The following is a 22805-nucleotide window of genomic DNA, read 5'->3' on the forward strand; positions in this document are numbered from 1 at the left end:
GCTTTCCCTGCAAAAAGCAAAAAACACATAACTATGACTCTGACAGGTCCTACGATCCTCCTCTAGCCCTACTTTTTGTAGGAAACCATAAACTTGTTAATGTTTTATTAATGCTAATTTTTTTGCTGACCAGCTTAACTTCAGGCCGTTTAGCAGTACTCTGACAGAATTTTCCGTTTGGTGAAAACAATTTCTGTGCAACCTGGCAGATTCTCAACTGGCTGTAAAATGACTAATATAACAAAAAAAGCAGAGGGACAAAAAAAAAGAAAGTAAAAATTTGTAAACAGCAGGATTTATAATTTGTTTTAAATGTAATAGTATATACTGTAAGTATACCCTGATAATGAATTTTATGTATTTGTTGTCTTTTTGGTCTGTTAAATATACCATATAATAAGTCCCCAAAAAACATATTCTTGTCAGAAATCCAGTGAGCTCATAAGTTGTACACTCTGCAGTGTTGTCTCACCAGTCTTATCAGCGCTGTACATTTCAACATAGGAGGGCGCTGCTCTGTAATCCTACCACATTCTCTGTCTTAGGATGACAACGCTGCTTATAGATTCTGTATGTTGAGAAAGCTTTGTCACCCTAGGACAGGAAGTGTGTTATTGACAACATCACCAAGTAAATATACAGGGAAAAGAGCTTGGGAAAAAAAAGAAAACAAATGCAGTCACTGCCCCTAAGGACTAGTACGGTTATAGTTTCATAGTTGGTAAAGTTGAATAAAGACACTAGTCCATCCAGTCCAACCTGTGTGATTGGTGTATATGCGATTCTGTATTCATGTCAACAATCATTTCCCATATCCCTGTATATTGTATTTACTAAGATGTACTTCCAAGAGTCTTTTAAAACTATCAATAATTCCTGCTGGCAACAACGATTGTGGAAGAGATTTCCACATCCATACCGCCCTGACAGTGAAAAACCCCCTGCATAAGGTTGAACCACTTCTCCTCCAGTCTTATTGAGTGGCCCTGTGTCTTTCTACACTACCCGAGACTAAATTGTTTTCTTCCTATGCTGGGATCACCCTTGAGATATTTGAATATCGCTATCATATCTCCTCCCAAGCGTCACTTCTCCATGGAGAATAAGGATCCATTCACACCTATGCATGCTGCTTTTGAGCATTTCTGCAGTGCTTTTTGCTGTGCTTTCCGCATTTTTGGACATGCATTTTTGATGCTTTTTTTTTTTATGTTTTTTTTTTCTTTTTATTTGCCCAATTTGTTGTTGGGCAGATTAAATAATGCAAAACGTACTATAAATGCACTACGTGCTTTTCTAAAGCGTCTCCATTGAAGTCTATTAAACCAAAAAAGCAAAAAAAGCAGCGTTTTACATTTAAAAAGTCCCTTACCCGTTCCAAAAATACAGAAGCACAAAAATGCATGGATGTGAACGTATAACGTATTCCATAGGAACCCATGTTAAAAAATATGTCCTGCATTTTTGCAAAAAGCATGAAAAAACACATTGGTGTGAATGGAGCCTAAGTTTAGTGCTTGTAGTCGTTACTCGTAATTGAGGTCCTCCAGTCCCCTTATTAATTTTCTTGCCCTTCTTTAGACTCTCTCTAGTTCTAGCACATCATTCCTGAAGATTGGTGACCAGAACTGGACGGAATACTCCAGATGTAGTCAAACTAGAATTTTATAAAGTAGTGTGATTATAGTTTTATCTCAGGAGTAAATTCCCTTTTTAATGCATGGTAATAGTTTGCTTGCCTTGCTTGTCATTGCATGCTATGGCCCAGTCTGTGTTCAACTAGGACCCCCAGGTTACATTTTGTTACATAAATACACTTTATCTTGTTTCAAAAAGCTAACTCTTGTGGAATGTGTTTTTTACCCACATAGGTAGCACCAGAGACAAAAGCTGTCATGAAATGGATGAGGAACATCCCATTTGTCTTGTCTGGCAGTCTTCATGGTGGTGACTTGGTAGTCAGCTATCCTTATGACTTTTCAAAGCACCCTTTGGAAGAAAAGATGTTTTCTCCTACTCCAGATGAAAAGGTAAGTGGAAATTACATACAGAAGTGTGCTAAGTTGTTTTTTGAGTGGTCAGGTCATGATGGAGGTGTTGTGTGCTGGGTCTGTATATAGTGTAACAGAATTGTATTATAATCATGCCCAGTGATCAGGTCATGACGGAGGTGTTGTGTACTGGGTCCGTATATAGTGTAACAGAATTGTAATATATTCATGTCCAATGGTCAGGTCATGACAGAGGTGTTGTGTACTGGGTCCGTATATAGTGTGAGGGCGAGGTCTATCTACACCTGTGCATGTGGGGTAACAACTTGCCCAAAGGCATGCTCCCCAATGCCCAGGACCAGGTGGAGGCTGCAGTCATGTAAAGAATCAAACATTAAGGCAGTCCCCGATTCAAAGATGAGCCACTTGTATGCAGCAATAATGTGCAGAGTTCTTCCATAGATGTTTCGTCCCACGTTACTACACACTTGTAACTGATGTATGTGTTGCATTCAGAGGGACATGCAGAGCCCTTGCCCATTCCACCAGCCCATGTGTACTTCCATTATTTCACTTCCAGTAACGGAATGAAACACTGGTCTCATATGTATTCTAAGTTGACTGTTTCCTTACGGGTACCTAGTGATCAGGGTTAGATCTCTGTAACACTGAACTGCTCCGGTGACTGGAGGAGATGGACACCTAGGGAGGGAGTCAGAACACCAAACCCCTCGCTACCGAAGGACCTGTCACCTTGCCAGGTACCATGCAAACAACTGATTGCTGTAGCTGTTCTTCCTTTTGGTTACCCATGAACCTTTTGAAGTGGTGTGGCACATACCCCATGGTGCTTTAGGAATACACCAAGACTCAACATGTACCCCTAAATGACTTCAGATCAGGCTCAAAGCGTTGAAATATTTTTTACTGAGAATTCAGCAGAACATGTATAACATGAATAAATGTCCTATTTCTATCTCTAGAGGTGTCCATGGTTCTGGGGATCCCGATGAGTTGGTACTCTGATAGTGGACCACAAGGTCCCAGCAAACATTAGCAAGGTTCCTGTTCTCATGCCCCCTGGGACCCAAACCTCCTCCCTTTTGTATTAGATGGGAGGGAGGCTGGACCCCTGAAAAAGCCTGCGACGTGATCAGGGAAGGTGGCAAGAAACATTAACCCCCTCCCCCCTGACCTGGCCAGCCAAGTAGCTAACTAAAACATACAATATAGTAAGCAACCGGCGTACAAGTGTAATCGAATTGTATTATAATCATGCCCAGTGGTCAGGTTATTATGGAGGCGTTGTGTACTGGGATTGTATATAGTGTGTAAAATGTAATAGAAATGTATTAAAATCATGCTCAGTGGCCAGTTCATGATGGAGGTGTTGTGTACTGGGCCTGTATATAGTGCAATAGAAATGCATTAAATTCATGCCCAGTGGTCAGGTCATGATGGAGGGTTTTAGTACTGGGTCTGTATATAGTGTAATAGTATTGTATTATAATCATGACCAGTGGTTAGGTCATGATGGAGTTGTTGTCTACTGGGCCTGTATATAGTGTAATAGAATTGTATTATAATCATGACCAGTGGTCATGTGGTGATGGAGGTGTTGTGTGCTGGGCCTGTATGTAGAGTAATAAATTTGTATTATAATCATGCATAGTGGTCAGTTCATGATGGAGGTGTTGTGTACTGGGCCTGTATATAGTGTAATATAATTGTATTATAATCATGCCCAATGGGTCAGGTCATGATGGAGGTATGATACTATTCTGGAGGTGCGATACATGATGGAGGTGTTGTGTACTAGGTCTGTATATAATGTAATATAATTTTATTATATATATATATATAATGTTATATAGATAGTATTACAACTCTGACCAGTGGTGAAGCCATGATAATAGATATAGTGATGTATGTCTGTGTAGAGTATGCCAGCATACCCTGCTTTACGTACCCTCACTTTACGTACACTCGGGAGTACGGACACATTGGCATCTATAGGAAATCTTGGTCAGCTTGACATGGCACTGCTCCCAGTTTTTAACATTTAACATTGGTGTCTATGGGAAATCTTGGTCAGCTTGACATGACACTGCTCCTGAACCATAAGTGACAGGGACACCAAACTTGGGGAGCACTGAAAGGGGACCAAGAACCACAACATATCTGATTCTGGGGTCAGCCAGCTTGCCAAGGTAAACAGTTATGCCTGTAAATGACTATTGCAATGCAGGACATGCATTGAGACGTGAAAAAAGTACATTTTCTTTTTACAGTCATGGTCCCATTGTGTACTTAAAAGTGGGGTATGCCTGTACAACCTAATAGAAGTGTTTCTAAGAGATACATAAGCTCCCTATGTCAATCTTTTTCACAAAAAAAAGCTAGTTGCCTGGCTTTTATACTGATGATCTGGTTTCTGTACTCCACCTGAGTTACTGTGTACTCCTTATGGACACATTTACCATATACTCCGCACCCTATTCCATGAGTACCACATGGGGAACTACCCTCACTTGTAGGTGGAAACCAGGTAAAAGGGCATCAATAGAAAATTGCAGGGGAACTTTCCCTCTGCTGAAAGCCCACACAACATTCAGTGATGAGTGATGATGTTTCCCTTGCATGGACCAAAAACCAGCTCTAACTCCAGTCTCAGCGTCCAATTCTAGCTCTATTTCAAATTGACAATCTGACAAATTATGGCCTTAATACAGGCATCTTCCTCCAGGGCCCAAAATGCCTCTTCTCCTACTCTCATTTCTCAACCAATGTCAGATCTTGATATGCTAGGGGATGAAGACACAGAAGAAAATGAAGAGGATATTGGGGTAGTATGGGAGGAAGCTGCTGAAGATTTTTCTCCTCCAGATTGTCACTATATTGAAGAGAAAGCTTCACGCAACATGCTTTTCAACATTGAAAAGCTCATTGTCTCTGTACTCAAAATCTAAATTTAGCCCTTATTTTCAGTGTAAGGCTTGGCACACATAGGCCACCAATCTTTCCCCAAAGCCCTCTTCACAATGAAGGGATCCCCTCGCTGCTAAGTATGGGGTTGATATCTGTTACAGTTTGCCTCTCTCTGGATCACAGACCTGTGGGTTCAATTGGTTGTTTTAAAGGAGTACAAAATGGAGTTAAAAATTCTACCTCCCTCACTGCTTTCTACTTTCAAATCAACCAAAAACTGCCTAAGGGCAGTTAGATTTGAAAAACCACCTCTCATCAAAGGAAGTAGTTGTGCCAGTACTCCCACAAGAGAGGTTCAAGGATTTTTACTCAAACCTGTTCAGGGTACCAAAGCCCATCAGTGGTATTTGTCCTATTCTGGATTTAAAATCCCCCAACAAATGTCAACATTTAATTTAGAATCTGCAAGGTTAGTGGTTGCCTCTCTTAGATAAAGGAATACATGGCATCTGTGGACATACAAGACGCCTATCTACATGTTACCATTTACCAACTCATCAGCGCTTTCACTTTGCATTGTCAGACAACCTCTTCCAGTTTGCATTGATCTTTGACTTATCCTCTGCTCCCAGAGTGCTCACAAAGGTCTTAGCACATCTGCTTGCCTTGCTCAGAACTCAGGACATCCAAGTCACTGGCTATTTAGATGACCCAAGACAATTCAGATAAACCAGGCCATCAGCTTGGTGATCAATTTCAACGGATTTGCTCTATAGCCTTCCCTTCATCTGGAATACTTGGGTCTGGTCCTTGACACATCCCAAGCAAAAGTCTTTCTACCAGAAAAGAAAGTTGTTTCTCTAAATGCACATGCCCAAGAACTGAGCGCAAAGAGACATTTCACATTAAGATTCTTCATGAGAGTTTTAGGCTTAATGATAGCCTCCTTTGAAGCGGTACCATTCACCCAATTCTTTTCCAATATTTTTTATTGAAAATAGTACATGGAAAAATATACAATATACATTTCTTGTATATAAAAGGTAATTGAAAAAGGGAAGGCACATCTCGGCCAACATGGCCTGCAAAAGTTACATTTGGCAAATTATAGCATCTCTACTAGCAAGGTATAACATCTCTGTATCTGTCTATCCTTATGGAAATGATTTTGGGGCAATTAAACTATATCACTTTTGTGTTCCTTGGTGAGAAGGCGCGACTCCGGGCACCCACCCGTCCACCCCATTTGGGATCTACACTGTGGACGGGAGGCGCCCAGCCCCACCCCCTCCCGACCCGCAACTAGTAAATCTGTTATCACATCTTGACTTTCTGCAATATTATAGTCATTCACCCAATTCTAATCATGAACTTTCCAACAAAATATCTTTTTTGCCTGGAAGAAGCAGGGTCCTTCCTCTGATTTGCCATTGCACCTGTCCAGCCAAGCAGGAAAAATCTTAGAGCTCAGAGCAGCCCTAAAGCACTGGACCCCCTTCTGAAAAGGCACTCAATCAGGGTGTAGTCAGACAATGCCATGACGGTGGCTTACATCAGCCATCAAGTGGGCACCAGAACTCTAGCTGCCTTAAATGAAGAAAATCAGATCATCTCTTGGACAGAAACTCATTGTCCAGTGGTCTCTGCAGTCCACATCGCAAAACTGGCACCTGGAAAGCGGATTGGAAAAATTCAACAATTGTCCAAAGAAATACAAAGTACAATGGAGTGTTGTCTAAAACAATTTCTGCATCAAGTATTTCTTCCCAGGTGCATGAGTAGGGTACATCAAAATGTGCTCCTGCCACCACATCTAGGAACATATTAAGCAAACAAGGCTCATGTCAGGTACAGTATTTAGACTGTTATCCACCACTTCACAAATGCCTCAGATGGATATATTAAAAAAAGCACCAGAGAACTCAGATGGTGTTATAACTTCTTGATAATTTTATTGAAGACACTAAAAAAACTACTCAGACTGCAATAAGAAGGGGCACATTGAAGCAAGATTTCCCGTGGAGAGCATATGCAGCAGCAGGATGCAGCAATCAGCCGGCCAGCCGCTCAAATCCTCGGACTACTCACAACCCTTCCACTTCTTATGCAGTGTACACGTGGTCGGACTTTTCGACCGGACTGGTCCAACGGACCGAGTCCGGCGGACAATCCGACCGTTTGTGGGCTTCATCGGACCTTCAGCGGACTTTTCCAGTCGAAAATCTGATGGACTTTAGATTTGGAACATGCTTCAAATCTTTACGTCATAACTCCACCGGACCCAGAAATCCGCTCGTCTGTATGCTAGTCCAACGGACAAAAACCGACGCTAGGGCAGCTATTGGCTACTGGCTATCAACTTCCATATTTTAGTCCGGTGTACGTCATCACGCACGAATCCGTCGGACTTTGGTGTGATCGTGTGTAGGCAAGTTCGTCCGTTCAAAGTCCGTCGGACCAGTCTGGTCGAAATGTCCGTCGTGTGTACGCGGCTTTAGGAGAAATAGATCCAATGCTCTTCCCACCATTAGACTCCACTCTCAACAACTACTTAAGTGCCCATCAATCACAAAAATGATTTAAATAACACCAATCACATGTACAAAATGCTGATATTAAATATCAAATAAATCATGCTATGAAAAATATATTAACTAATAATTTGCCTGTTTATTGCAGAAATTAGTAAAATTCCAACAAAAAATACCCCTATTAATTAATAAAATGTACAATACATCAAATTCTAAAAAATCATAATTAGTTTAATCCAATTATAATATCACCTAATATTTATCCTAGAATAAATTGACCCCTAATATACCCTAAAAATAATTAAATAAATAAATATCAAAACAATTGTATCACTATCAAATTCCAAACATTTGTACTGAGGATATGTAATAAAGATCATTAACAAAGAAAGGGATAAAGAGGGCAATCATAAATCTACTAATAATCGAGGAAAAACATGTATTAGTAAAATCATTAGTAAAATCAAACATGTATTAGTAAAAATATATTAGTGAAAATAAAATCATGGGGAAGAATGTTAAGATAGCGACGATAAAATAGAATAATACAAAAAACAGGTACATAAAAAGGTGGGTACATTTGTTTTCAACACTGTATTTTGTAAAAATGTGGGAACACGTGACAGTGGAGAATATATATATAAAATTTATTTTGGTTGGTGCAAAATAGTGTATACTGTTTAGTATACTGTATTTTTTATATTTGTTCCTTCCTATTCATTGCTTATGGTATGAATACTCTGCCTGTGTCATGTACTGTATGATTAGGATAAGGGGGATTTTGACTTACCTGTAATTTACAGGTCTTGGAGTGCAATACAGAACACAGGCCACCCCCCTTAGTTTCCTTGGGTTTCCTTTGCTTGCTACAAAACTGAGGATTCACAGAGTGAGGTAGGGTTGTAGGAGAGGCACTCAAAGGGTGTATCCTCTAAAGCTTTGCCAGCATGCAATAACCTGAAGGTACACGCCTATAACCCATGGTGTATGACTATTCTGCCGGTGTCCTGTACTGTACTCCAAGATATGGAATTTTTTGGTAAGTCAAAATTCCTTGTTTTAGAAAGTTATCAAAGGAAGCCTAAATGTTTGTCTTTTGACAAGGTCCCTATAGATTTTGTGTCAAATGGACAGATCTTGTGAGGTTGTAAAAATCTGCTTCCATTAGTGAATTTTGTTATGAATATCCATGGTCAGGTCATGTTGTGTTATGTTCTTTGTCTATATAAGATGTAAAATAATAATATTATAATGCAAAGTAGTCAAGTGTAGTTGATTTGTTATGCCGCGTACACACAAGCGGACTTTTTGACGGACTAGGTCCGGCGGACCGGACTCCGTCGGACAATTCGACTGTGTGTTGGCTCCAGCTGACTTTTTTTCCCCAAAAGTCTGACAGTCCTAGAAATAAAACATGTTTCAAATCTTTCCGACGAACTCGAGTGCGGTCGAAAAGTCCGCTCGTCTGTATGCTAGTCCGACAGACAAAAACCGACGCTAGGGAAGCTATTGGCTACTGGCTATGAACTTCCTTATTTTAGTCTGGTCGTACGTCATCACGTACGAATCTGGCGGACTTTGGTTGATCGTGTGTAGGCAAGTCCGTTCATTCGAAAGTCCGTCGGAAAGTCCGTCGAAAAGTCCGCCCGTGTGTATGCGGCATAATAGTTCCTTATGTTAATTGTAAAAGTTATAGTCAGTTAATGAAGTATATTTGTAATGTTTCACATTTCTGTGAGTTGGTTATCTGTTGTGTAATGTCTATGTTGTATTGTGACCATGGTCTGTAGTCATGTCATGTTTGTATCTGTGTTGTACTAAGTCCTGTATTGGGTGTAATAAAATTATATATGACCATGGTCTGTAGTCATATAATGTTAAAAATGTGTAGTGTCCTAAGTCTATATAGAGTGTAATAGAATTGTATTGTAATCATGGCCTGTAGTCATGTCATGTTTGGTATTTGTAGTGTCATATATCTATATAGAATTGTATATAGCCACGGCTTGTAGTAATGTCATGTTGAATATCTTTAGTGTCCTTAGTCTAGATACTGTATGATAAAACATTTTTGTGACCATGGTCTGTATGTATGTCACGTTTGGTGTATGTATTGTCCTAAGTCTATATAGAGTGTAATATAATTGTGTTGTGACAATAGCCTATAGTCATTTCATGGTGGGAAATAGGAGTGTAAAATACCTGTTTTGTCATAATGTATAGCGGTCAGAGAGCATTAGGTAGTTACGATGCTTTAACACAGTGGCTAGTGTTTTAGATACATCTATTTAGTATTAGATAGAAACTAAATGAATGTCAGTATTCATTCAACAAAGTATTGAAAATGTTCCTAAGGGATTTTGGTCTATGCTGACTTGATAGCATCAAATAGTTCTTGGTGTATGTATTTACTGCATACAGCAAATGCCTTGTGCCTCCTCTTCCCAAAGCATTAATTTAGTGTAGGCTAAATTTTCACAATATGCAATTTCCCCATTTGGTCAAACTACAACTCGACCATTTCTGCATATTTTCATGTATGAAGTTGCAGCCACATACATCTATTACATAATTATTTGCATTATTAAGCTGTACTTGGACTTAAAGTGTTAACCCAAAAAAAAGAATTCAGGTCCTGGTCCCTTAAAGCAGATTAAACAGCACAGTGCTTGTGCTGTGTAATCTGCCCCCCTCTAAACTGTAAAAAAAAAACCCCTCCCTGAACCTTGCCACTTCCTGTATCCCCTCTCTGTACTGACCACGAAAATCAGGGCTGCTGAGCCCTGACCACCGTGGTCAGAGTGCGTCCCTCCATCAATGGCATCTGTCCTCTGTGCTCTCCTCTCTCCCCCTCCTTCCCACCTCCTTGCCTGTCAGCTCCCTTACTCTCTGTCTCTCTGTCTACACCCCCCCTCCCCCCGCCGCTATTATTAAGAATGAAAACCCTACAGTGGTCACTGCCAGCCCCTCTATTAGAGCTAGGCATACCACACTATGAAGTCATTTCTAAAAACAGGCGTTGTAAATACCACTTTAGAGCTATCTTTGGGCCAATCACGTGATTCGTGGCCGATTTTGAGCTCTAAGACAGGGCTTCTGGGGGGGCCATGTGATCTCACCAGCTGACTTCAGAGGCCCCTCCTGCAGAAGTCATGTATCGGAGCTGATAAGCTGCCACGAGTCACTTGACCAGCCTGAAGATAGCACTAAAGAGGTATTTACAACGCTCATTTTTAGAAATGACTTTCATAGTGTGGTATGCCAGACTCTAATAGAGGGTCTGGCAGTAATTTATCATTTAGACTTTACAAACACTTTAAAGGATAAGTTCACCTTTTGTAACATGTTACACCCATATTCAGGGTGTAACATGTTACAGATGCACTGGCCCCCACTCCCCCAGAACCCCCGATCTTATCTCTCACACTAGCTGTCACAATCTGTAAAAAACACAGCTATGTGAGGCTTCGCTTGCCCAGCCGTGTCATCCAATCACAGTGTTCTGTGAATCAGAAAACTACAAGCCTTTGCGGCTGTCAGCTCTTAGTTCTCAATGAACTACCGGGGCGCTGTTCAGTAGTGTGGTAGTTCATTAAGTCTTCTCATCAGGTTGTAACTGCCCAGCCGTATTGGAGGTACAGACAGACAGATACACAGACAAGCTGCAGGACTGTGGCATTACACCCATGATCTGATGATTGTGGGTGCAATGCTTTATAGGTCCATTACCAATAAAATACTAAATGCATATTTTTTAACCTGCAAAACCTGTGCTTATTATTGTTTTTGTAAAGATGGACTTATCCTTTAAAAATGTGGCCACCGATTGCAGGCCTGTATACAGAGAAACAATTTGCATTAAACATAGTTCATTTTGAGTCACCGTTTTCTCATGTTGAAGTGCTCTGTTTACCGATTCCAAATCAAAATATCTTTAGTATTATTCTGGCACGGAGGGTTTAACTTTCTATAGAGAGGATTGGATAGTACCTGAATGAAAGCATATGTTGTAATTTGATTCCTTTACACATAAGTGCCAATGTTTCTTCATATTCAGGTATTTACTATGCTTGCGAAGACGTATGTTGCTTCACATCCCAAAATGTCAGACCAAGCAACAGAAAGATGTGGTGGAAATTTTGTAAGAAAAGGGGGCATCATTAATGGTGCTGAGTGGTACAGCTTCAGTGGAGGTAGGTTTGTTTTATTCAAAAAAATCCATATGTGCTTAAATGTTAAAGCTGAAGTTTAGCTTCAAAAATCCCAATAGCTTTAGTCATGTCACTTACCTGATAGGAGTATGCCCGACAATGTGTTCTGATGCCAGAACCAACTTTGTGAAAGATGTCATGTGCTCTAAGGCTTAGGTCTGCCTCCCTACCCTTTATGTGACAATATTTGGGCCAGGTCACTTGGGCGTTGAGAGCTGTTGTGGGGAAGTTGGGGGGGGGGAGCGGAGTTTCAGGAATTTCAGACTGCACTGCTACAGGTTTTTATGCTAACAAGGCATGGGATTGCAAACCCTATAAGCACCCCTTTAAACAAATAATAATAAACCCCATGAAATAAAAGGTTAGTTAAATGAAACAACAAACATGAAATATCTTTGGAAAATATATGTGTTAAAAGCACATAAATACATTGCTTAATAAACTTCCATTAAACTTTTTTTTTTATTTAACTAAAATCAAGCCAAGAACATTTGGGAAACAAATAACAAACACCAAAGCTCAGTCACCAAGGCTTGAACTGAACATAACAGTCCATTAAAGTCCTGAATCACACTGTCCACCTGCAAAAGTGAGCAAAAATAGGTACCCCTAACAAAGGATAGCTGCGACTAAGGTAAGGGTGGATGTGACAGTTGGTCTTGTTTGAAGATCTCATATCGTGAGGCAGATAATTGAAGGTAGGTGAGAGTTCAAATTGGGTGCAGGTTTTCCCTCCAGAAGTCCCTACCCAATCCGAGAGTGATGAGCAACCAGTGACAGCTAATATCTGTGAATCTGCCTGGATACAGTAAAGGGGGGTACATGAAACAGACAAAAAAGGAGATCCAAGAAAGTCCCCAGTACCAAAAAACACTAGCAACAGCTAAATAGATTTTATTTAGCTTTAACAAGGGGTGCCAGGGCTCGAAATCCCATGGGGCCACCTTATGATGTTTGTGGCCCTGAAAAGAACATTGCTGTACCTTTTTATAGTGCTTACTTTTCAACACCTTACTTGATACTGTTTATTCTAGTACAAGTTTCTCATCTGTCAGTGTTTGCTGACTGTTCCCACCCTAAAAACACAGTGATGACGCCAATCATCCCAAGTATCGTCTCAAAGTAGAAAACTTTCTGTTTAGTTTTGGATAGAGTGGAGAGGGATTAAAACACCTGTCTGGTTTTTATTGTTCTCCCTGTTAGGGAGATTTGTCCTGGTGACCGTTATCACTAAAAGTGAAAGAAAATCCAAAATCTTGAGTGGGATTTCCCTCACTTTGAAGAGATTTCTTCTCACATCCTGTTGTGGCTATGGTACAGGATGAGCTAAACTCCCCAACGGGACCCAGATGACAAGAGGTTTTAACCCTCCTATACTCTATCCAAAATGAAAAAAAAGTTTGGCTTCAGTTTTTCATTGAATGTCCCACTCTTGACAATAGTCAGTTCAATGCGTGACCACTTTTTTTTTTTTTTTTTTAACTCTAATTTAAAAAAACAAAAGGTCAGCTATTTTTTCTCTTAGCATATTCCATATAGTATGTGATATGTCAGTACTGGCTTCATATAATCGTATTCTCTTCCAGGAATGTCAGACTTCAGCTATCTCCACACAAATTGTTTTGAACTTACCCTGGAGCTGGGATGTGAGAAGTTCCCAACTGTGGATGAACTGTATACGGCCTGGAAAGACAATAAAGAATCTTTGCTGAGCTTCATTGAAATGGTACAGTGCACAGGTTTTTAGCATGCAGAGTTATGACACAATATTTCAGCTCTATGTCAGTTTGAAGTCAGTCTCTGTGAATGAGGCTGGGGTAGGGAGGATGGTGTAGAAGGCAGAGGGGGGCTTTTCAAGGTCGAGGAGGAAGTGCTCAATTGTTCCAATTATTAACTGTCCTTCTTATTGATATTTGACGTATGGGCCAATGTACTGGGCAGTGGCACAGGAGGGGAGGAGAGGTGGGAATTGAGTAACTCAAACCGGTATAAAACAAAAAAAAGAACCATTTAAGGGAAACAAATTCCAGATATAACCTATGTCATTATTCTTTTCCTCAGCTTGAAGACTGCCAATCTTGCATTCCTCCACACCATCAGGGATTCTTTTTCATCTTTCTCCAAATAGCATCACTTGTCAGAAAGGCCCTTCTTTGCAGTGAAATCTAGAGAATATTTCCACTTCAAAATCCTGTAACATACTAACTTATTTAACTGGCCAAGTCCTAAGGTGATAATCTAATAGAATGCATTTTGTGAGGTTCTCAAACTCTAACTTAACCACTTAACACCCAGGCCAATTCTGTCACTTTTCTGGTACATGTAAAAATCATCATTGTTTTGCTAAAAAAATTACTTAGAACCCCCAAATATTGTGCACTGGTATTTCAAGCACAATTTTTTGGATTTAATACACTTTAACCTCCTTGGCTGTAATCCCGAGTGTGGCTCGGGGTTAAATTTCAGTACCATTAGCGGTAACCCCGAGCCACACTCGGGATGGCATCTCAGGATCCTGGTCCAGGTTGCTTACCTTGTCACCAGAATTCTGCGATGTCCCCCCACTGTGTCTGCAGGCAATCTTACAGATTACATTACTGTATTTAAATCATTTCACCTCCCTTTTGTCTCTAGTGCTTTGTCCAGTGACCTGCATGCAGTTTAATATTATATATATTATATATGCAGTTCTTGCTGCCTGGAAATTTGAGATTGTTCATGGCAACCAAAAAGTGTCCCTTTACGTCAAAAGCAGTTTTAGACCAGCTAGAAAACAGCGAAAGTAAATTAGAACACTTGCAGAATTGAGCGATAGTGAATTGTGGGGAAATTCATTTTAATATTATTATATAATTATTTTTTTATAATTATTTATAGTTATTTATTATATTATAATTTATGATTTTGTGTTTTAAACTTTATCATACCTGGGATGTCTTCTAGACTCTTGCTTGGACAGATTTAAGTGTGTTATTACTAAGAATTAAAGGCCTACAATACAGGTGATACTTAAAAAATTAGAATATCATGCAAAAGTTCATTTAATTCACTAATGCAACTTAAAAGGTGAAACTAATATATGAAATAGACTCATTACATGCAAAGCAAGATAGTGCAAGCCGTGATTTGTCATAATTGTGATGATTATGGCCTGTATAAAACGCTAAATTTCTATGCAAAACAATGCACCGCTATGAGATTAACCTCCCTGGCGGTATGATTATGTCAGATTTTTTAATGAATACTAGTGAACACATACATGATATAATACCAAATTTTTGGTAAAATATAAAAGATGATGTCACGCTGTGTAAAGATACCTAACATATCATGATTTAAAATTGCATATGCCCATGAAAAAGATAGGTACCAAACTATGGTACCTAAAAGATCTCCATAGACGACGCTTTAAAAGCTTTTACAGATTATCAGTTTAGAGTTGCACAGGACATCTTGTACTAGAATTATTGTTCTCATTGTGACGTTCATGGCGATACCCCACATGTGTGGTGTGATCACAGTTTACATATGTGAGCGGGACCTACATGCGCAATCGTATTTGCACATGAGCACAGGGGGTTGGTCGCTTTAAAATGTTTTTAATTTCATTATTTATTTTATTTAAATGTTTTTTGTTTTTAACACTGTACCTTTTTTAGCAAGTTTATTGCTATATCAGAAGGGATGAGCAACATCTCTTGTGATAGCATGGGCTGTGACAGGTCCTCTTTATGGAGAGATCTGAAGTCTGTTATACCCTAGATCTCTCCTCTGGCCTCCACAGCATCTGATCAAACCGAGATCTGCTGTCAATAAACAAACCGAAACCGGACAAAATCCTTGTTGCTTCTGGTTTTTGACATCATAGAAGAGGGACGGGAACTTCCATTTCTTCTACTCTTCCTAGGGATTGCGACTGAAGTGGTCGCATCATTACCAAGCTCCTCAAACTGGTGGGAGAGCCTGGTAAAGGTGGCGACAGGAATGGGGGGGCCCCTTTTTCACCACCCGTAGAAGTCAATGTGTAGGAGGGGGTATGAGTGTAGAGCAGCTGCATACGACCTTGCAGCTGCAGGAGCTGAGACCTGGACGGCCACCATAGGAGAAGTATAGTGGATAGCTATGCTCCCAGCACACAGTAAAAATGTAAATTGTAACTTAAAGAGATAAATCGACGAGGTGGCATGCACATCTTTGGAACTAATCCATATTAATTCAAAACATTTTAGAAAGTGGCTGAATTCCTGGAGTTCTACTTTAAGGACTGGTAAGCTGCAAATATATTACATTACATATATTACATATTACAAATTAACAAAACAAGGTTTCAATAACATTTATGTATGTATATATAGTAGTTTGGGGAGAATTTCACTGCAGGTATTTAGGTATCAAATTTGAATATTTTGGATATGTTGGGAGGGATAAGAGTGCCCAGGTATGTCGGTGCCGTGCTGTTCCATTTTAGTTTAAAGTTGCTCTGGAGTTGTAGAGAGTCAGCTGCAGGAGATTGATTCCCATCACCTCGGACTTGGAGAAATTCATTTGGAGATTGGAGATGGCTACTCTATATCTCTCAAATTCTTTCATCAGGTTCGGGAGTAAGATCAGAAGATTCATGAGGGAGAATAACATGTCGTCAGCGTAGGCCGAGATTTTGTGTTGGGTATCTCCAACCGTTATGCCGGTTACATCCGGGTTATAAAAAGGGTTCCAATGACAGGGTGAAGAGGAGGGGCGACAATGGGCATCCTTGACATGTTCCATTTGTGATTTAAAGGGTTCTGACAGAACCCCATTGACTCATTGTAAATTGTGGAAATCCACTGAAGCATATTGGTGCCGAAGCCAGCATACTTGAAAACTGAAATCATGAAGCTCCAATTCATCCTATCAAAGGCCTTTTCCACGTCGGTATTAAGGAACATATATTGGGTGCCGGATTTGTTGGGTACATGTAATAAATGTAGGACCTTGGTGGTATTGTCTCTAGCTTCTCGAGTGGGGACGAAGCCTACTTGATCTAAATGGACAAGATTCGGAAGAAGATGTAGAATCCTATTCACCGAAATTTTTGTAAAGAGTTTGAGGTCTAGATTTAGCAGTGAAATCGGCCGATAGCTGCCACAGGAGGTTGGGTCTTTTCCCTCCTTAGGGATCACTAATATATGGGCCTGTAAGGTGTCTACCGCAAATGTTGCGGTAGAGCCTTTTGCGCTAAACAATTTGATCATGAGTGGAGCAAGAGAAGGTAGTAAAACCTTATAATATTGGACAGTAAGGCCGTCCGGTCCTGGTGCCTTCCCTGGTTTAGTGGCCTCTGTGGCTCCCTGGAGTTCCTCTGTAGTGATGGGGTCTTCAAAGGCTTCCCTATCCACATTGAATAGTTGGGGCATATGGGAGGATGTCAGGTAGGAATCTATGTGTTCCTGTGGTGAAGACCTAATTGTCAGGTGTATAGTGAGATATAAAATTCCTTGCTATGTCGTGAGGCATTGTAACCTTGGGTCCGCATGGCAGTGTCAGATATGGCACATAGGTCGCCAGTTTCTGTTCTCTCAGGGATCTAGCTAGCATCTTGCCCACTTCTATTTCCGGAATCGTACGATATTTTCCGACAAAGCCAAAGCGGCGCTACAGATCTGAATTGCAGGAGGTCTGTAATTTGTGTGCACCGGGTTTAGGAGGTCTTTCTCTAGGGAGGGAGATGGTGCATGTTTATGACGGGCTTCCAGGCCCCTCAAATCCTCCAACAACGACGTTAACTGTTTGGTGCATTGTTGCTTGAGCCTCGCCCCATGCTTGATAAGCACACCGCGAATGACCGCTTTGTGTGCCTCCCAAACAATACCGGGGTCTGGTGTATCATTGGTCTTGAAGTAGAATTCAAGTTCCTTAGTGACATCCGCAAGCACCTCATGATCCTGCAGAAGCCTCCATTTAGCCTCCAGCTTTTGGACCTGGATGTCATGAAGTCAGTGAGAGTATAGGACAGGAAAACCGGGTATTAACCGGGGTATTAAGGCAGGCAATTTAGGTATGTACATGTAACATCTTTCCCGCCCTGGTGCAGCACATAGTAAACAATATACATTCCTGGTTGGGCCAAAGTAACCAGGTGCAATGGGAAATATTAGCCAGAGGTGAGGGGAGGACTGGATGGCATCCCAACCATGTAGAGAAACAGTATCATCCTGTAGCAGGAAAATGTTAAGGCTCTAAGACATGGTTTAAGTATCTGGTAGGAAGTCATTGAATGTACTATTAGATGGGATTCCTGTAACAGCGGAAAAAATTGAGGCACAAAGACATCGCAGCCATTTCAGGCCAGGTAACACATCCTGTGAGCTGTATATAGGTACGCACCTGTAGATTCTCAAGGAGAGACAGAGATCTTCTGAAGTGCAAGCAGGGGAGAGAGCCAGTCACCCCAGCTGTATGTGAGTGGCAGGGACTGCTAGGAACTTCTGCCGTTAGTCCCGTAGTCAGGTACCTCACAGGAGCTGGATTAGAACAAGTGCCATTTTAGGATTCCCGAGACTGTTCTCCGGAAGGGGTATGGGATCTCCTGTGGAAACTTTGCTGGCGTGCTTGAGGGAAACTCCGGGGACCCGGGAGGCTGGGGCAACCTGTATGGAATAATCTGGAGCCAGTTCGGGATCTGGATGGGTTCCACATCAAGAAAGGTAAATAATTTGGGTAAATGTGCAGGGGAGTATAAGAGGTGGCTCTCTGAAAGGTGACCGCCAGCGGGTAGTCCCATCTGTAGGTACATCCCCGGTCTCTAGCTAGGTCAAAGACAGGGCTTAAGTGGGCCCTGTGCCATAGTGTTGCCCTCGACAGGTCTGGAGGAATTATGATGTGGGCACCGTTAAATTCGATCTCGCCGGCTTCCCAGGCTGAACAAAGTATCAGTTCTTTTTGTGGGTAGCAATGGAGACGGCACACCACATCTCGGGGCCTGTCAGGATCATTAGATCTGGGGCCCAGGGCCCTATGGACCCTGTCCAGTTCCACAGTGAGCTGAGGGGATTTGAGGACTTTTTGGGCCCTCCAACCCCCTGATGAGACCTCTGTCTTGTGGCTTCTGGCTGGGGCCTCTGACCCCAGGTAAGACCTTCTGTGTTCACAATGGGATCGGTCTCCAAACTGGGAGCTCTGAGCTATCCTCGACCCTGAGTATATAGTAACTGATACCAATAACTGGCAAGTCTGTCAGTACATTGTTTACACTGATAATCCGGGCACTGATCATCAGTTCCCTGATGATCCGTGCAGCCCCGTCAGTGCAGCTTATCAGTGCTGCCTATAAGTGCCCATCAGTGCGGCTTATCAGTGCCACCTCATCAGTACAGCCTCATCAGTGCAGCTTATCAGTGCCACCTTATCAGTACCCATCAGTGACGCTTCATTAGTGCAGCCTCATCAGTGCCCATCAGTGCAGCCTCATCAGTGCAGCCTGTCAGTGCCCATCAGTGCAGCCTCATCAGCACCACCTCATCAGTATAGCCTCATCAGTGCAGCTTATCAGTGCCACCTTATCAGTACCCATCAGTGACGCTTCATTAGTACAGCCTCATCAGTGCAGCCTCATCAGTGCAGCCTGTCAGTGCCCATCAGTGCAGCCTCATCAGCGCACATCAGTGAAGAAGAAAAATTATTCATTTGCAAAATTTTATAACAGAAGCTAAGAAAAACAGTTTTTTTTTCACAATTTTCGTTTTTAGTTTGTTTCGCAAAAAGTAAATGCCCAGTGGTGATTAACCACTTGCCGACCGCTGCACGCCGATATGCGTCGGCACAATGGCAGCAGTGGGCAAATGGGCATACCTGTACGTTCCCTTTAATTGGTGGGGCTAGTGGGCATGCGCGCACTGCCGTGTACAGCGTGACCGTGCCCGCGGGTCCTGTGGACTCGGTGTCTGTCTGTGTCCCGTGATCGTGTCACAGAGAGGCAGAACGGGGAGATGCCTATGTAAACAAGGCATTTCCCTGTTCTGCCTAGTGACCAGACAGGAATCTACTTCTCCCTGTCATCATAAGCAGTGATTGCTGTCATGTCAGTGGTAGCCCTTCCCCCCACAGTTGGAATCACTTCCTAGGACACACTTAACCCTTGATCGCCCCCTAATGGTTAACCCCTTCCCTGTCAGTGTCATTTACACAGTAATCAGTGCATTTTTATAGCACTAATTGCTGTATAAATGACAATGGTGCCAAAATAGTGTCAAAAGTGTCTGATGTGTCCGCCATGATGTTGCAATCACGATAAAAATCACAGATCGCCGCCATTACTAATAAAAATAATAATAAAAATGCCATAAATCTATCCCCTATTTTGTAGACGTTATAACTTTTGCGCAAACCAATCAATATACGCTTATTGCGATTGTTTTTACCAAAAATATGTAGAAGAATACATATTTTTGTTTATAGCGAAAAAAATAAAAACCGCAGAGGTGATCAAATACCATCAAAAGAAAGCTCTATTTATGGGGAAAAAAGGACCTCAACTTTGTTTTGGTGTAACGTCGCACGGCCGCGCAATTGTCAGTTAAAGCGACTAAGTGCGAAATCGCAAAAAGTGCTCTGGTCAGGAAGGGGGTGAAATCTTCCGGGGCTGAAGCGGTTAAACACCACTAAAAGAAAGCTATATCTGTTTTTTTTTTTTTAAATAAAAATTTCATATGGGTACAGTGTGGCATGACCGCGCAATTGTCATTCAAAGTGCGACAGCAATAAAAGCTGAAAATTGGCCTGGGCAGGAAGGGGGTGAAAATGTCTAGTATTGAAGTTACGTGATGCTCATTGCACCGTGTGTGTATATATATATATAATATATACACACATGTTATATGACATACTTGGATATTTGTACCTATTGTATAATCGTATGTATGTGCCTAATACAACTTTATTGCTAAATAATTTTTCTTATGTGGTGTGCTTACTCTATATATTTGAACTTAAACTCTTCTTCCTGGAAGCTGATGCATCCATTCTGGGGGTCAGGGTGATACTCCTAAAGACTGTCCGAGGCAGGAAGCATCCTTGTGCATTCTCCACTAAGAAATTTTCTTCTGCAGAATGGAATTACAGCATGATGGATTATGAGTTTTTGGCCAATAATTTGGCACTAGAGGAGTGGTGGCATCTTCTTAAAGGAGATGCCACCACTCTTCTTTTCATTGCCTCAACTCCTCCAGTTTGGCCAACAACTCAATCCAAGATATAAGCATGCTTGTCCAGTTTCTTTTCCCATTTTAATTTGTCACTACATGCAAAACTGCTTCCGGCAACAACAGACCTGACAATCCCTTTCGGTCCTCTTACGGTACTCTGACTCTCATGGTCATAAAATGACCTTCAGCCCAGAGCCCATAATTCCCTCCTGCAGATTCTGGCAGCAACTTTCTTTACAAAAACTCTCAGTCCTCCAGGCAAAGCTCTAGTGTCACTGAATCTCATGACTAAAATTCTCTGTTGGGCTTACAGCTTCAACTGGCTGGTCACCCTGGAGTCCACAGGACATTCACTTTTCTCAACCATTGGTACTAATGGACAGGGGTTAAGTGGGACATAAAGGGCTTTGTAGCAGCTTGTACTACCTGTGCCAAGGCCAAGGTTCTGTCTTGTGTCCCAGTGGGTTCATTGATGCCTCTTCCTGTTCCCCCTGGGAGAACTTGTTCATGAACTTTATTACATGTCTTTCCACCATCTGATGGCTGTACAATCATTTGGGTTGTTGTTGATAGGTTATCATTTTGTTCCTCTCCCTGCTCTTCCTTCAGTCACAGCTCTATCAATCTTCTTCGGGGATATTTTTAGATTGCGTGGCTTGTAGTTTAATATTGTTTCTCATAGGAGTGTCCAGTTGACATTTTGTAAGGAACTTTATAAACATTTCTAAACATCTCTCTGCTAATCCAATTTGCCAAATGTCCAAATGGAAATAATTAACCAAACCCCTGATCAGTGTCTAAATTCTTTTATATCTGTCCATCATGATAACTGGGTTTCCCTCTTGCCTTGTCAAATTGGCTCATAACAAGAATGCCAATTCCAGTTCCAGGAGTCACCATTCTTTGTAGTTTTTGGTAAACATTCTTGACCTCCCCTTCCATTGTCCAATGATGTTACTGCTCTGGCCCCCAACCATCAAGGCAATCTGGTGCCAGGTACACCAATGTCTTCTTAACTCAACCTCCAGGTACAAAAGTTTGCAAACCATAATTGCTCCAAGTCCCCTGATTTTCAGCCCAGGAACTGAGTGGTCACAAGGAATCTTCATCTTAAGATGCCCTTAAGTAAGTTTGCTCCATGTTACATTGGGCCATTTGAAATTTCTGCCAGTCAATTCAGTGCCTTTCAAGCATTGTCTGCCTCATTAGGTATACTACTTATGCTTAACCTATCTCTCTGTTGAAGCTCTTGGTTCTCAACAGGTTCTCTTGCCCAACTCCAGTTGTTCTTCTGCCAACAGTTGTCACTAGGGAATAGAGGTCCAACAAATTTTGAATCCTAAAATCTCCAGGGCAAGTGCTATCTGTTGGATTGGAAAAGTTACGGCCCTGAAAAGCGTTCTGGGACCTTGCTATCTGATGCGTTTGGCTTTCCAGTGCCAGCTACTGTACTTGTCCTTCTCTCATGGCCTCAGAGAGTGTGCATTCAGGGACATACACTCACCCTGCATGATGGTCAAATTGGGACCATGCAGCCACTGAATCCAAATAGACTCAAATGGTACTGCTTGTACACAAATGAACAGAACACCTGTGCATCCCGTGTGAGAAAACACAGCCTGTCACACAGATGTACACCTAAGTAAATGATACCCTAAAGTATAAAAAATATATAGCTAAGCCAGTAACATAGGTTATTTACAGTAAAATTGTATTTTAAAGAGATTTAAAATCCTAAAAGGGCAGAAAAATTAAGAATAAAATATGAATTATTAATACTTCAATTAAGCCAGCCTTTTTCAACCAAGGTGTCCAGGCACCCTGGGGTGCCTTCAGGTTTCTTTAGGGGAGCCTTGGCAAAATGCCTTAAAATTGCCCGACAATTCTATACAGGCCAACTGGTGGATCATGCTTCCCCTTTAGTTACACAAAGCCACAGGTTATCATTGTGCAACATGACAA

General features: G+C 41.4%; 1 protein-coding gene across 1 annotated transcript in view; it reads left to right on the forward strand.

Annotated features, from left to right (window-relative positions):
* Positions 1-22805, forward strand: part of CPZ (carboxypeptidase Z) — a 170873-nt gene that overhangs the window by 107391 nt on the left and 40677 nt on the right. Inside the window, exons 7-9 of the mRNA XM_073610824.1 lie at positions 1872-2030; positions 11508-11643; positions 13248-13387. Of these exons, the coding sequence (XP_073466925.1) occupies positions 1872-2030; positions 11508-11643; positions 13248-13387 (435 nt within the window). The remainder of the gene's footprint in view (positions 1-1871; positions 2031-11507; positions 11644-13247; positions 13388-22805) is intronic.

This window comes from Aquarana catesbeiana, linkage group LG01 (genome assembly GCF_042186555.1).
Source record: "Aquarana catesbeiana isolate 2022-GZ linkage group LG01, ASM4218655v1, whole genome shotgun sequence".
NCBI classification, from domain to species: domain Eukaryota; kingdom Metazoa; phylum Chordata; class Amphibia; order Anura; family Ranidae; genus Aquarana; species Aquarana catesbeiana.